General features: G+C 38.2%; 1 protein-coding gene across 4 annotated transcripts in view; it reads left to right on the top strand.

Moving 5' to 3' along the window:
- Eya4 (EYA transcriptional coactivator and phosphatase 4) overlaps nucleotides 1-16,381 on the top strand; it is a 251,289-nt gene extending 234,908 nt beyond the window's left edge. For 2 of the 4 annotated variants that reach the window (XM_052751178.1, XM_052751175.1), the window contains 6 exons: nucleotides 2,593-2,651; nucleotides 2,761-2,921; nucleotides 5,334-5,448; nucleotides 7,679-7,800; nucleotides 9,771-9,871; nucleotides 13,046-16,381. In XM_052751178.1, the coding sequence (XP_052607138.1) occupies nucleotides 2,593-2,651; nucleotides 2,761-2,921; nucleotides 5,334-5,448; nucleotides 7,679-7,800; nucleotides 9,771-9,871; nucleotides 13,046-13,126 (639 nt within the window). In that variant the 3' untranslated portion in view covers nucleotides 13,127-16,381. Of the gene's footprint in view, nucleotides 1-2,592; nucleotides 2,652-2,760; nucleotides 2,922-5,333; nucleotides 5,449-7,678; nucleotides 7,801-9,631; nucleotides 9,733-9,770; nucleotides 9,872-13,045 lie in introns of all 4 variants that reach the window. The other 2 variants (XM_052751176.1, XM_052751174.1) reach the window with 1 other exon arrangement.
- The last annotated feature ends 369 nt before the right edge of the window (nucleotides 16,382-16,750 follow it).

Below are 16,750 nucleotides of genomic sequence, written 5' to 3'. Positions count from 1 at the left end.
ATGTCTGAGCTAGAGAGATGACTCAGTGGCTAAAAGCACTGACTGCTCTTCCACAGGACCTGGGTCTGACTCCTAATACCTAGAGGGCTGCTCACAACTGTCTGTAACTCCAGTTCCATGGGATCTGACACCTATTCTGGACTCAACAGGTCCCACATACACATGTGTTACACAGATATACATGCAGGCCAAACACTCATACACGCTAACATCTATTTAAAGAATATCACTGTCTGAAGAAGAAATACTTAGGTCTTGGGTTGTCCTGAGCTACTTCATTGCCTCCATATTCTGCCAGCTTCCATGCTAACTGCTTGGATTAATTTAAAGCCCAGTGCAACAGCTTGCTGTACTTGCATCTGATGTTATTTTTTCTGTTTTGGAGGTGCAATGCCTCCTTTCAGTGCAGGGTAGCATGCATCCTTCTCAACTAATTCTTTGTCAGAAAAGGGAAACAGCCGCAGCTCGGGCAGCTTCAGTTCCTATGCTGTTCTCTTTCTTCTCCTCCTACTCATGACATCCACATCTTCCCACAATCCTCACCATCTGGGGTATGAATTCACGTCACTCTAACTTCTTGTCAGGAACTTGAAATGATGGTGGCAGTCCTACCAATTACTATCATTTGTCTAGACTGCTGCCATGTATTTAAGAAGCAAACTCTTTTGCTTTTTAGTTGGGAGTTATTTTTATTGGTGTATACTCATTGCACATGGTACTGGGTTGTATAAGGACATTTTCCAGCAAATGTATTATGTACTTTGAGCATATTCCCCATTCCATATTCCCCTTCCTTCCAGTTTTTAAGTTTTAAGAGATTTATGCAAAAATTACTAATCCCATAACTTATGCAAACCTTACGAACTATTAAAATTAGTATACCTAGATTTTTGAAAGATTTTTTTTGGCTTCAATTTATGTTTAAGGGTATTTTTGCCTACATGCATGTATGTGTACCATGTGTATACAGCAGAAGAGGGTATTGTTAGCTGCCCCAGGAGTTCTGGGAACTGAAACTGGGTCTTCCAGAAGAGCAGCAAATGCTTTCAAATGCTGAGCCATCTCTCCATCCCAAATACATTTTAAAGTTACATACTAAAATTTGGCTGACTGAGCTTGCTACTTAGTTTTGTGTTTTATTGTTGTTTGTTTAGTTCACATTTATTTTATTTACTTGGGAAAGGAAGCTATCCACATCACACATATGTGGACCTCAGAGGACAACTTGCAGGAGTCAGTTTTCTCCTTCCACCTTGTAGGCTCCTGGGTTCAAACTCAGGTCCTCAGGCTCAACAGCATGCTCTTTACCTGCTGCTGAACCATCCCCTCACCCTCCAATTCTGTAAATTAAAAGAAATCTGAGTCAATGTAAACAGGAAGTGTATGTTTTGTGCATAAGGCTGGAGGCAGACATTCATGTTTTGCTACAGGTTCTTCCAGGTTTATAACAAATTCGAAGTGGGGAGTCTTTCTTAATATGGCATATTTTCAAATTTGATAGTTTTTAAATTGATTTTTTGAATTATATGTGCTACATGTAGCATCAAAATCTGTAGGTATAAGTAAAATAATCTAAAGGAAATATAAGAGGCCCAATAGCTGGGGATGTAACTCAGTAGTAAAACATTTGCATAATATATTCAAGGCTCTAACAAGGCTCTGGCTTCAATCTCCTGCAAAACACACACACACACACACACACACACACACACACACACACACACACACACACACACTTATTGATTTATGGTGAATTGTAATCATTTGTAACTGTTAATCATGGACTCTAAGGGCATTTTAAATCCCACCAGCAAATTTCACCTTAAATCGTGTAATGTTTCACTGGAAGTTTGCAGATTATTTAAACACAGAACAAGATTTTTAGAACCCCAAAAGAGCCCAGTTCTTATGTGGAAGCCACTATTTGCTTTAAACAAACTAACTGGAAATCAGATCCAGGGTGGGCATCCTCACCAAGTTTATTTTCCTTAGCGTTTGTAGTGCATTTGGTATGTAAATCTTCACTGTTTTACTTGTATTCGTTGAAATTTAAAAATGTTTTTAAAGCCTAATGAAAAGAGGATGTCAGCTTCTATGGCTACTAGCTTTGTTCTGTATCAGAAAAGCATGAGTTTAAATAAAATAACACCCCCACTCTAGCAAAAAAGCAGGAAGTCTTGGAAAGCTCACAGAACACCATGTTCTGAGGTCAAGACCCCTTTGCTGCCACCAAGCAAATAATTAATAATAGTGACTACTTGATATGTTCCGATTCAAGGCACATTGTGTATTTTCAGATTAGCAGGGACACTGATCTCAAAGATTCAAGAGGTCTTCTTATCAATGACGTTAAGATTAAATTTATTTTTTCAAGTTTTCAGGCTGCTTTATGTGACCCCTCTGGATTTAGATCTGAGAAAAGAAGTGGTACCATTTCTCCCCACACAAGAAAACAAGCATTAGAGGAAGAGATGAATGGGCCCATGCTGCCATCTCGTGGCCATAGTCTGATGCCATGGAATGATGGGAAACCATTCCTGTATTAGATGTGTTTGGGAGGTTGGTAATGTCTGCTCTTTCCTTTTTCCCCAGGAGTGTGATCAAGTTCATATAGACGATGTTTCCTCAGATGACAATGGCCAGGACTTAAGGTAAGCCATGCTTTTCAGTCTTGCATTTCCTACAGAAATTCAGCCATGGAGTTTTGCACATGTAATTATTTCTTTTATTTCTTTTTTTAATGTATTTTGGGTGTTGCAGTACCTACAGTTTTGCAACTGATGGCTTCCATGCAGCTGCAAGTAGTGCGAACCTTTGTTTGCCAACAGGTGTGAGAGGAGGAGTGGACTGGATGAGGAAGTTGGCTTTTCGTTACAGAAGAGTAAAGGAATTGTATAACACCTACAAGAACAATGTCGGAGGTACGTGCGGCCGATGCCATCCAGCGTCAGCACCCTGGCTGGGTCTAGGTAGAATTCAAGCTGTAGTTTCATAATGCAGACTGGCCTACTGGAAAACAAATCAGCTAAAGGCTCGCACTGAAAAGTACTGAGCCTGAATTTTGGCTTTCTTTGAATTAGGAGGGGGAAATTGAATGCACCCTTGTGAAAAGACTTGGCTATGCTGTGTGAAACCTTGTGTCCTATCAAGATTTCCAGCAAGATATCTACTCTACTTCATCCACAGTACTCTGATATTATCAATGAAGAACAGACAAATGAGAGAGGTGGTCCAAAGAACCTTGCAAAGCTGAGAGCCATAGGTGTTGAAAGAGTTAATAACAATCACTGTCTGTCTGTCTGTCTGTCTGTCTGTCTGTCTGTCTCTCTCTCTCTCTCTCTCTCTCTCTCTCTCTCTCTCTCTCTCTCTCTCTCTCTCTCTCTCTCTCTCCAGTCAGTGGTTTGTGCAAGTTCAAAATGTGCAAAAGGTCTATTTGATCTTTTTAAAACTCACACATTATCTGACAATGTATCTTCCCACATACAATATAGTGCTCTCTATGATCACTGTGGGATTTTAAACCTCTAATACTCTATAAGCAATGTCTAAATCACATTATATTTATCCATATAATTTGAGTCAGTATTTAAACCTTTAGCCTCAAACCACCACCCTGGCTGTGCTTCTCGATATGGGAAAATGGATCATCTTTTATTGTTAGAATCAATTTTAGGTCAACAGATTCTCAAGATTAGTTCCAAGATCGGTCACACTCAATTCTTCCCACAAGCTGTTTGTTTTTCTTTTAAAGGGAAACGTGTTTGATGAGCAAAAACCCAAAGTAATCCAGAAGAAAATTATTTTTCTAGACACATGTACACATTCTGTAAATGTGTGTGGTCTTATGTATGCCACAGAATAAAATGAGTAAAATTTTCATCCACAGCCAATACATTGCACCCATCTATTCTCAACTTGAGGATGGGGACTGTGTGTTTGTTTTTCAGTATTCTCTAGCACTGAATCACATTAAATTCTCAGTGGATACTCAGTAAGTGGAAAAAGCAAGGCAGAACCATGGACAATGTGAACATTTGAGCCAACAGGATGTTTATACTGGGAAGACTTTTGTTTCCAAATAGATAACTGAATCCTGCTCCAACTCCTGGTTGTATTTCCTAAATTACTCTATGCTTTGTACAAGACACGATTTTCTAGGTAAAATCAATTGTAAATAATATATTTAACTTTTTAAAAAAAAAAAACTAAACAGCCCTTTGAGAGGTCTGAAAAATTTGTTATCTCTGTGTCTTACCCCCATCTTACAGAGTATTGTTAAAATTACCTTAAAATTGAGAAGACTATTAATATATAGTCTTGTCTCTTGGGTATTTAAATCAATGATGTGAGTTTATTTTCTGTCAGATATTTTATAGCATCTTTTTACTGAAATGTGGAAAAATGAGACTTCCTAGAAAGTAAAAGTTTTCATTTTAAGTAGCTCCTATTTATGTGTGTATTTGCTCCTAGTATCTGAAATACAATTTGAGTGAGAAACCTTCCTTTTGAATGGACACTTATGTGGTCTCATTTTATCATGAAAGCAAGGCTACTTTGTTTTCCTCTTTTTCTTTTCTTTTTCTTTTCCCTTTCTTCCCTTTCTTCCTCCTTCTCTTCCTTCCTCCCTCCCTCCCTTCCTCCCTCTTTTCCTTTCTGTCAGTGATGGGGACTCGTGCATGCTGCTCATGTGATCCACCACTGGCAAATAGGCCAACATCTCTGTAAGCTAAAATTTAACATGCCCACTTCTTCCCACCACTGCTGACACTAGAGTAGTCCATCTTGGGATTTTAAACATAGCTATTAATTCCTTCTTAAAACACAAAGTATCAGTAAAGGCAAGCACTCCTTTGAGAAGCATTGTGACAGCTGCACACCGATGCTGATAATACTTTTCCAAAGTGGAATTCTAATTGTGACAATATTTTTAAGTGGCATATTTGTGTTCCTGGGCTGGAGGGACCCCACTGCTCCTCCTGAACTGACATACCCCAGCCCCATCAATGGACTCAGGCTGAGAAGGTGCTGAGCCTTCCAGCTATTCTGTTAGATTCTAGCTCTGAGAGAGGGAAAACTTTTGGGTCTGCTTTTCCTGTGTCACATCTCTGTCTAGCCAAGTGACTGATGCCTAAGTGTTGACTAATAGGAATTCATTGAATGAATATAGAATAATCAGCTCTGAAAGGGTGAATCCATGTTGATAAAAGCCTGTAACTCTTTACTTAGGACACAACCAAAATAACAATTGTTTATTGTAGACAGAAGAGATGCCAAATTCTGTATTCCAGAGCAGTGTTCAACTTCTGACTGCATGTTGTTTTCTGGCATTTCAGGGCTCCTCGGCCCTGCCAAGAGGGATGCGTGGCTGCAGTTAAGGGCAGAGATTGAAGGCCTAACAGATTCCTGGCTAACAAATGCACTTAAGTCTTTATCAATTATTAGTACTAGGTAAGTGGCATTGTTGCCCTTCCCTTCTACTTCAATTATATGGAAGATCTGGGTCCAATGGCACAACAAAGAGAAACTGTTCCAGTTCCTAGCAATTCACCACATCCAGGAATTTTCAGCGTGTGTGTGTGTGTGTGTGTGTGTGTGTGTGTGTGTGTGTGTGTGTGTGCGCGTGCGCGTTCATAACTACTGATAATCCCTCGGGAAAGTCACATAACTTGTCATGAGGAGGAATCAGTGCTGTGTTGGTGACTAAGTCCAAAGGATGCTGACAAAGTTAAAAAAGGACTTTTTGTAAGAAGACGCATGGTGTTAGTCTAAAAGATAGCATGCACCATTTGAGGGCACCAGGAAAGAACAAGGAAGCTGCTCTTGGCAACCTATAGCCTGTTCAGTGTTTCTACAAACTTGTTAATATAGATGACAAAATTACCAAGACTTCAAGATTTTTTTCATCTTTGTACTGTGAATAATAATTCAGGGGTAGTATAAATTTGGGATGTAATGGCTGGTGGATGAGATTAATCTTTGTTCTTTCTTATTCCATGGTTTTATTTCTGACTTAGGTGAGCCAATAAAGATAAGGCTAACCAGGGGGTGGGTAACAGATATAAAAGAGGTGTTATTCAGACAGATAGCAGATACATAAAAGTTTGCCAGAGTAAAAGAAGAACCTAATATTTAGGACATGGAAGAAAATTTATGTGTCAAATCTGGCAAGTGGTTCCTTCCTGGTGGCAAGATCAGAAACGTCACCAACAGAAAGTCCTTGTGGTATGGGCTTGCATTTAGCTTCCTGTATTGATTTGGGCAGACACGAACATTCTGTGCAGTTCTTGGTGTCACATTCTAATGGAAATTCTGACAGACATGAAGCCTCCAGGGTTCAGTTTGGTAGTCCCTGGAATTTGGTCTGTAGAACCTATACAAAAGAGAAAACTGCCAAGAATTGAGCCTGAAGAGAGTCAAGTGTGGAACAAATTTGTACATTGCAAACTGTTTGAGATGTTGGGCCCAAATGAGTTAGATTTTACTCTGTATCTACAAATTCGAGAATCAGGGTGAGTGTGAAAGAATCCCAGGAAGGGCCTTTAATTCTATATGCAAGAATTGTCCGGCAGTTCAAGCTGCTTAGGCATGGTACTTGCAGCCTCATGATGTCTGTAACTGTGACATATCAACCAGAGGTCAGGGACTCTGAGACATGAAAACTTTGAAATTGTACACAGTCATGTGCATTCCTCCAAGAATTAAATCAACAGCTCATTTATATTATTTTTTTATAAATGAGCTTAAAGTCATCTCAAAAATATGTGACCTCAAGAATGAATAAATGAATGGAAAGAAGGCCTGAGAATAATAAGCCAACATCTACCAACTACTTAGTTACTCTGTCTGACACATGCTAAGTTATCCATATACTTTAGCACTAACACACATTTGAAATTTACACAAAACCCAAAAATGTCGGGAAAGTCAGAGTTCTCAGCAAAGTTGAGTTACTGTTTTATCACTTGTTCTGTGGGTATTTACTAAGCAAATAACTCCAAGTATAGAAAGGAAAAAAAAAACTCAAGATAGCATTATATACACAGTCATGAGGAACTGAAAGCCACCTAAACATTTTTTTAAGTCATGTTGCACCAATTGGCAAAAGAGATTGCTTGTAGGTAATATGAGCATAGCAGATAAAAGAGATTGTATAGACAGTGTAATTCCTAATGGGAAAATAAATTTGCAAATGAAGACAGAAGCCATCTCTGAATGTGTAATTAATCACTGACATTTCTCATTTCCTTCTTTATATGTGTCCTTTACAAATTTCTGCCGTAGAGTATTGATAGTTTTGAAAGATGACATAACTACTAATATCACATATTAGTAAATGGTGAAACGTCATTTCCAAACCACCTCTCCAAACTGAAAAAACCTGTGGCTTACTTCACTCCGCTTTCTTCTCATCATTTAAGAGTTAAATGACTTTGAAGAGAACCTCTCTCTGACAAAACGTTATGGAGACTTTTAAATGTCAGACAATGGTCTTGGGTTTGTTTATTATCCTTAATACTCTGCCACCCGAGGGAGCATCTGTTGGCCGATGGCACTGGTGGTGGAATACCGAAAGAGGTGATTTCTTACAGAGCTTAGAAACAACAGCGGCAGTTTTCAGTCTTGCTGGTAGGAGTTGTTTACTACTAGAAAGCAAACCCGTGCGTTTCATCCCCGTTAGGAGTAACTGCGTAAATGTCTTGGTCACGACGACCCAGCTGATCCCTGCGCTCGCGAAGGTTCTGCTCTACAGCCTAGGAGGTGCTTTTCCCATCGAGAACATTTACAGCGCAACTAAGATAGGTAAGGCAACGACCTGGAAGTTTGTACCGCGTGCAGTCACCTCCGCGATCGATCGGGGTATTCTGCAAGTGTGTTTACATTCCCGCGTGACTCTCTTCTAATCAGCGTCCTGTTAGCACACCCAGAAAGTCTGGGAGCACTTCATATAACAAAATCACGTGTCATTCACGGTATATGCGTGCGTTCCACGAGAACTCTTAGCTAGTAAAATGCTGAACTTAGTATTTAGGCCATCCTAACCCATTATTCTGCCCATTTTGCACAGTATTCTAGCATATATTGTCTGAGTAATACATGCTCCAGCCACAGCGTTTGATTGTTCAATTAATATGAAACAGGATGACATCTTTGCATATTAAATAATGCTGATCTAAGGTTAAAAATAAAAATACTATTTTGGCATCATTGGAAAGTGTCCGATTAACTACACCATCAATCCAAAAAATAATTTCATGAACAAGTGAAAATGTTTCATACAGCTTAATATGTGGTTTTAGTATTCATTACATGAGTGTCTAGAATATACATTTCTCCTCAATACACAGGACTCAAGTAACTACAGCCTCCTAGGTAAACTATGTTTATAGAGCTAGCTTCATCTTTAAATATTGTTTGCAGAGTCTGACTTCCAACTGTCATTCCAAAACAAATGTCACCAAGTTCTCTTTGCCATCCTTAGAGAGTTACAAGAAGACAGAATACATGGCCCACTGTCTGTGGAGGACACGTCTGAGAGAATAAATAGGTTATGTAATGTGTCCCAAAGGGCAACAAAATTATCTGCTGCCCCTTCGACAAGTTCAAAATCCTAAAATCTCCCAACATAGCTAGCCCTAGGTCTTGTGAAACTTGCAGCCATTTGGAGAGAACAGTCAGGGAGAGCCAGACTTTCTTAAAGTCTATGTCACATTGTCATGTACACTACAAATCAGAGCCTAGATTCCAATCCCATACTATGTTCTATGAAGACGCATATACTATACTCATAGAACTGACAGAATGTGATTTTTTCTTTTTGACAGCGCAAACGATTTTTCATCCAAATAAACATTTCTGTTACTTAAAGGTTGATATTCTTCCCGTTGACCAAATTTGTTCCATTTAATCCACGAAAGTAATTATTATTTTTCCTTTGTCACTAGTGATTTTTGCTTTAGCATTCTGAACTAGCAGATTAAAAAAAGAAAAAAGTCAAAAGTAGTGATGGCTACAAGAAGTTCTTGGAATGAAACTCAGGAAAAGATGCCAATGTTGTAAAGATAAAGCATGAGCAAGCAATACCTCAGGGTGCAGTCAGCAAATCTACTGTGGTTACTGCTGTGGTCAGTTGGACAGCACGCTTGATATAATTAATCTGACTATATGTGCTCTCACACACTTTTTTAGAGGAGTCATTTATCAAGGTAAATCTGTTAGTATTTCCTCTTTGCTTAGAGATGAGACTTCAGTTTTCCCCAACTGACTTGCCTATGCAGAAGATAAATTAGATAAAATTGGTTCTTAGAATTAAACAAATGCTGTAGAAACTTCTATTTGCCTGTAAAAGTTGTTTGACTACTCTTGCAGTAGAATTAAAAAACACACTAACATTTGATCAGGGTCAAATTCTCAAGCCTACTGTCTTTCTTAGACTATCAAAAATGTTTGTTTAATAACCTATCCTAAATTAAAAGCAGTTTTATCTAAATGTGTGGGTTGATTTGTAAACGCCGGGGTCATAAGGTCATAAGTTCACTCAAATGTTGTTTAAGAGACATTAATTTAAAACTTTGTGAATCTCTAGGTTAATGAGTACCATGGCCGGAAGAATAAGCAATGCATTGTTTTTCAGGCAAGGAAAGCTGTTTTGAGCGTATAGTGTCCAGATTTGGCACTAACATAACTTATGTTGTGATTGGAGATGGCCGAGATGAGGAGCATGCAGCTAAGCAGGTAATTTCGCTCTGAACTTTATCTCATTTATCTTCCAGGAAAAGAAAGTTGCTTTGAACGAATAATGCAAAGGTTTGGCAGAAAAGTAGTGTATGTTGTAATTGGGGATGGTGTAGAAGAAGAGCAGGCAGCGAAAAAGGTAACCTGTCTCAAACAATGTTGGTGTGATACTTCTAGTGCAAGCCTTTTTGTTTGCATTCCTGTAGCTTGGCAGCTTGACAAGTGATTGACATTTATAGATGCAAATCAACAAGAGCATGAGAGAGTCCATGTTGACCTGCAAATAAACCATTTGGAGTCTAGCATTTTATGCCTGGAATTGGATAGGAAATACAGGAGAATTCATTGTTATTTATTTAAATGTATGTAAATATATAAGAAATATATTAATCCATTTAGAGCATTTATTTAACACACACACATACAGTGCACACAAAGATAGATTTAAAAAAAAACTCATGAAATTTACCAGATGAAGAACTTTAATAAGCTCATAGCACAGTCAGTGAGGGTGGCCCATGACTCTCAAATGCCACATGTTTCTTGTGAGTGCCTGGATACAGATGGGTTCCTTGACAACAAATGCTGAAGACATACTTGATAACTGAAAGAGAGCTTGTAAGAGGCCTTCACCAGTATGGTTGGAATGGGTGTATCATTCATATTGTTTGTTCCAACTTGTCTTAGAGTCTTACTGGCAATGTCCCTCCCATCTAGAGGTTTCTCACATGTTTCAATGAGTCACTGGTATTTGAGGCTTTGTGCATACTCAGAAGATCTCATAGGCCCTACTGATTAAATAAGGCTTTTATCTGATGCATATTTCTGATGAGGAATCAGGGTAGTTGTAAAATCACTAAGTGATTGGATCAGCATCAGAAGAGGAATGATATGAAGTTTGTTTTCCACACCAAACAACACAAACCTCTACCCTCTACTTTCTTCACTGAAGGGCCGCAAAATAAAAGAAACTATAAATGACATTTTAGCTTATAAAGAGAATGTTATACTTCTCATCTATGGGCTGTCTAAATCACTTTCTAATAAAGCCTCCACTAAACACACGTATCACAATATAGACCCAATTTCTGTTTTCTATAGAATAATCAAAATGAACAGTTTCATAGAAGAGTTTATGACCATAACAGAAAGATCAATGATTGATGTATCCAGTCAGCTCAAACCCAACAAACAGAAGGAAGGAAAAGGGTTCCACTTCAGAAGGTTTGCAGGCAGCAGCAGCAGCTGTCCCCTAGATTCCCTGTGCTTTGCCATTCTGTTACGAGAGCTGGTGACACGGAACTCCCTGAGTGTTAATTAGTGGCTGTGACTCAAGACAGCACACTGGTCCCAAGGACATTCTGTATAAGGTCAGCCCTGCAGCCTCAAACAACCCAACCTGCCCTGCTGCCCGCTGCTTGAGGTGTTTAAGTCTCACACAGTTGCCATCTCCTCTGGAGTTTTTGGATGTCTATTTCATGGGAGTTTGTGGTTTTAATTTTCCATATTGGCACCATAATCACACATAGCAAACAGACCCTTAGACAGGCAGGAGTATGTCTCTAGCCTATGTAAAATTTATTTATCTCTGGGTTAGATCTAATAAAGCACATGCTTCCAAGGCAATAACAATGTGTGCCTTTCAGAAGTAAGATTTATCAAGTCCATGTTAGTTAACCACACTGGGAATGGTAGATTAGGGAGATGCCCTCTGCTTTGCAGTTTTGAGGGCAAATAGCTTGACTCCAAATGGATCAAAACTTTGGATAGAATGCTATTTTCAAATGGTTGTTTAAGTAGGTACAGTTTGGGTGATGGGTGAAGGCTGTGATTCTATTTGGAAACACAGGTGGCTGGTTTCCCTGGTACCCAGAATGCATGCTTTTCTTTGAATGTAGAAGTAATCGCATGTGCAGACGTACTGAGTACTGTTTCATTATTACAAATAGATCTGAGCTGAAATGCAAAATGTTACGCTTCTCAAAATTCTTTGCTCTAATGAACTAAAACCTGTGTTTGTGAAATTTGGGGGGGGGGAGTCAAATCTTAGCAATAAGAATGATAACTGTTCTCTCCTCTCAAGATACACAACATGAGATGTGTATGTAAATTTTAATTTTTCTAAAAGCCACATTCAAGAGAAAGAACAAGGAGAGTCAGCTTTGATATCATCTATTAATTGGCCCAATCTATCCCAAATATGTCAGCACTTAGTCTATATAAGAATTATTGACATGATGTCTATATTCCTGTGTTGGCCTTGGTTTTGACATTCAAAATGTATTTTAAATTGGACTAAACATATTTCAAATACTCATAACCACGTGTGGCTGGTGGCTACCATACTGAACAGCAAACAATTATGTAGCAATAGTGATTACAACGCAGCTTCATGTTAACGTATCTTTTTCAACATATATATTTCCACTGCATACAGACTACATTCCATTTACATATGTCCTAGAAGATGTTTTAAGTTCAAGTTAACCAATAATGTTATTGCTTTGTAATTTACTAGAGTATATTTTTTCATTGTATTATTTCCAATGAGGTCCCTTCAGAATTATTTCCAATAAGTCTTCTCCGCAAACCCTGAATGCCACATCCATAGTGCATCTCTAGAGACCACAAACCAGTATACCATCTAAGAGTTTTCTCTCCACATGGGGATTGTATGTCCCAATTAAAACTCTAAGTTTAAGTCCTCTCCCTCTCAGTCTTGAACTAGTCAAATAAACCAAGCCATCTACTGGCTTAAGCTATTAGTTATCCTAAACAAGTATGAATATTATCAATTCTAATATTCATTTAGTCCAACTCCAAATTGTTTGTTGCATAGGTAGGAATTCACTCTTTTTGCCCTCTCAAATTGTCAAAGACCTAGGAGTTTAGGAAGATCATAATGTAATTTTATATTATTTTTAAACAAGAAATCAACTTTTAAAAGTAGTGTGCTGATGGATAGTTTGTCCCTCATTCATGCAGGATTTCTAGGCCATCTTGCTCTCCCCAATGTTGGCCTTGGTAATGCTGATTTACAGAGTAGAGATTAAATCATGTAGGAGACTCAGTATTGGCTGTTATACATTGAAGTCCAGTTCAGATCTATTTCTTGATTCCTTAGAAAATTCCACATTGGTAGTATCAGACCTCCACCTGTGGCTCTCCCTCTATTAAACTTCCTGCCTTGAATTTGGGTGAACACTACATCCTGATGTGTGCTGCTGTCTCCTTGAGACTATGGTTATGATCTGTCTCCATTCTTCATTCCTACCCTCCCCCTCTCTCCTCTCCCCTTGTTTTGGCCAAACAGCACAACATGCCCTTCTGGAGGATATCAAGTCACTCGGACCTTTTGGCTCTACATCAAGCACTGGAATTAGAGTATTTGTAACTGTATTCTCTAGCTGGGGATCCATTTTTTTTATATTTCAAGTACACTGAATTTTTATGTGTGATCCAATGCCACTGGCTTCTTCTACACATATAAATGGTCTTAATGGATGAAATCATATGTGGAATGAAAACTCCAGAGTGAAGAACTCAGGTTGCTGAATGGAATTAAACTGTAGTGCTACAGAAAGGAAACTCTATGGTCTTATTATCTTTACAATACTTTCATGGTTTGAAAAAAGATCTGTGGAGGTTGCTGACACACACCAAATGAGTCCTAACTGGAATTAACAGCTTTAGTAAAGAACTCAAACCCTCCCAAGCCACAGCACCTGTTCTGCCTCTGACAAGGTGGTCGAAAACATTCCTCAAAATGGGAGCTCTTCTCAACCCTGAGGTTTGAATCTGACTTTTAGCCTACCTAGCCCAGAAAATCTGAATGCACTCGGACTGTATAATGACAGTCCTATCTAGACCTGTAATTTGTGTAAATTATTGGTGGAAATAATTTACTGTGACTTTATTAGCAGCTGACTCTGAAAGTGAATGCAATTTTTCTTTTATTTGTTGGGGCGGGAAGAGGGCCAGGGAAATGGGAATATAATATTGTCTCTTTTTTAAGTTTGGCAAAGAGAATGTTCATACTGATGTGTTGTGCCTTAAAGACAAGACAGCGTTTGTGTGTTACAATGTAACTTTGGTTAAAGTCTCTGTAGATAATGAAAGACAAAACAAAAAACCAAAAAACAAACAAACAAACAAAAAATTTGTAATAATTCTTCACATGACCAAATTGAAAATTCAAGCTACAAGTTTAATACTGAATCATCAACCAACTGAGGATTTGTTAGAATGAAAAAATCAACAATAATAATACAAGAAGGCTTGCATTTTATTTGGGTTTTGAATGATTCCAGTAATCGGTAAGAGTCAACTAGCTGAACATCTGCTCATAAGCAAAAGGTTTGGGAAACAGTGGGTTCTTTATTTAGAAAGCGAAATATATGTTGAAGTCTCAAGTATCCTTTCTTACAGTTTCCTGGAAGAAAACTAAGAGCCATATTCATGTCAACTTACCAAATTTTAGCTTAAAATTCTGAGTATGTGTAAATTACTTAGAGGAAGATATTATGGTGCAAATCATTAGCAAATATTATTCAAGTCATTTTTAGAATGTGCTGTGGTTATGGCTCAAAATATACATTGAGTAAATACAACAAGGTTCATTTGTTTCCCATGCCATTGCAAAAGTGAATACCATAGGTGATAGAACGCAGGTATACCAGATAGATAGGGAAGAAACACTGAGTCTGTGAAAAATCTTTATAGAATATCATCATAAATTAATTATCAAACAAGCTAGATCTTGATGACATCACCAGATCTCAACAGTGAAAGGGATTAGCTCTCCTTGGAACACATCAATCCAGGATCTCCCCATCTACAGACAGGAATACATTGATTTCCTCTTATATGGTTGCTGAACAATGTCTGCATTCATTGCTGGGAGAGCCTGTCATCATTGTGTCTGCCTGTCTTTTTGTTTTGTTGGTGTGTAGCCTATGTTGGTAACATGATACAGATTCTCTCATTGGCTATGACATGGTTTGCCTTGTGGAAATTTAAGACTTCAAGAAGTAAAATATTCTAATGGTGTAAGCACCTGAAGCTCTATGTTCTGCACAGCATCAGACGGACCCTAGAATCCAGCTGTCAGTCAGTGCCCCTCATCTGAGGCTAGTTCATGATAAGTAATCACCTGAGACTTCTGCAGCTTAAATAAGACCAATGCTTTGTTCAAACATCACAATGAATACTCTAGAGAGCTATATTTCTTTAGAGAATGATAAGGCCCTGTGTAGTGTAGAAAGATAATGAGATAATTCTGCATAAGATAGGGACTTCTTATATGATCCTTATTTTTTAAATGTTGTGGCTTTTAACTACCCTTTCCCATAATGCTACAGTGGCAAATTATGATTGAAATATTTTAATCCTAATAATATTAATAATAAATTTTACACTTCTGCTGGTCTTCAGCTTAAAAATGGTTAAAAGGTAAAAGACTATTTTTTTATTACCAGTACTCATTTGTGCACTTAAACCTTAAATATTTATTACTGTGACTAAGATGAAGTTACTTTGGCACACAGCCAGTTTCTTTCATTGATAAACTCAAAAGTTGTAATTCTTTTTTGAAATCTGATGAACAAAGCTTCTAACACTGCCCCACTTGAGGGCCAGACAGACTCAACTTTCCCTAAGATTCCGAGGGTTGGCTGCTGGCATCCTCCATGATACTTCTCACACATCTCCCCCCACCCCACCCCCAAGGATCTGTCTAGGGGAGACAGCCAGTACAACCCCTACAAGTGGGCTTGATGGAAAGCAAATTATCTATCCAGAACGGCAATGGTGGCAGTCAGAAAGCCACTGGCCCAACCTGGTCATGTGACTTTGTGCAGGCTTGAGCTACAATTCTTCCCTTCCCACCTAAGGACAGAAAAATACTCTTTCTTTCTGAAAGAAAACAAAGCAAAACAAAACAAAACAAAGCATAATATCAGTCAGCCAGCAATAAAGAAAACCAGCCCCATGGGTAATTCCTGCGTTCTGTTTTTGTGTAGACTATCATGCCTTGTTGGAAATGAGTTTGAAAACTGTCCTCCAACTCAGATGGGGTTTGGACTATTACATATTCAAGCTTGATATATTAGAAAAAAAATAACTGCCTTATATTGCACCTTAAATATATCAAAACCCTATCACTTGAGTAATAAAATAGGAGGCCTGACTACAATATTATAGCGTACATCTAAGATGATAAAACCCTGGAGAAATGTGTCAATCCAATTCGGAGTTTAAAAAATAAGATTTTAAGATTGTGTGGTCTGTGCACAAAAATCGGTACTAACTGTCTGGTGAGCGAAGATCAAAATAGCTTCAACAGCATGCCTTACTGTGAAGTTTTTGTGAAGCCTACTTGCTTGTGACAAGCCTACATTCTCAGTGAATACGGCATTTAGTATTTCTTTTCAATACAAATATAAGCATCATGAGCCAAAGTTGCATTTTGACTCCTAATTATGGTGGTGTTCTAGGGATCTCACAGTCAAAGTCAAGGGGTTCTGTTATGTATTAGTAAAGTTATAGATTATTGGGGCCTACATAATTTAAAGAAATGTAAATTAATATTAAAAGCTTGTAAAAATATGTACATCTTTACTATTTCTCAATAAATACCTTTGCAACTGTTTTCATTTTCTTCATGCTTCCATTTTTGTAGAGTTTTTCATGCACACACATTGCTTGATTCTAAATCATGTCAAATTCGTATTTAAGACTCAGAATGTAATGTTTCTTCTCTGACTATGCTGAAGAGTATTCACTGAAGGCAGACTGAGTTACAATACAGTAAATGTCACTAATGAACACTGGACAGTGGCTGGTTTGTGAAGATATGAGTTACATGTAGGAATCGTCATTCATCTAAGTACAACCATAATACAGCCAAAATTTTTAACAACATGGTAGTGTCTACTAGAATGTGTATGCATGTCTATTAATTTTTGTATGTCTGAATGTGTGTGGGTGTGCACATGCCATGTCCTACATACACATGTGG

The sequence above is a fragment of the Peromyscus californicus genome, unplaced genomic scaffold (genome assembly GCF_007827085.1).
Source record: "Peromyscus californicus insignis strain IS unplaced genomic scaffold, ASM782708v3 Scaffold_22__1_contigs__length_63687245, whole genome shotgun sequence".
Classification (NCBI taxonomy): domain Eukaryota; kingdom Metazoa; phylum Chordata; class Mammalia; order Rodentia; family Cricetidae; genus Peromyscus; species Peromyscus californicus.
The sequence above is the reverse complement of the archived record's forward strand: the minus strand, read 5'-3'. Positions and strand labels throughout refer to the sequence as shown.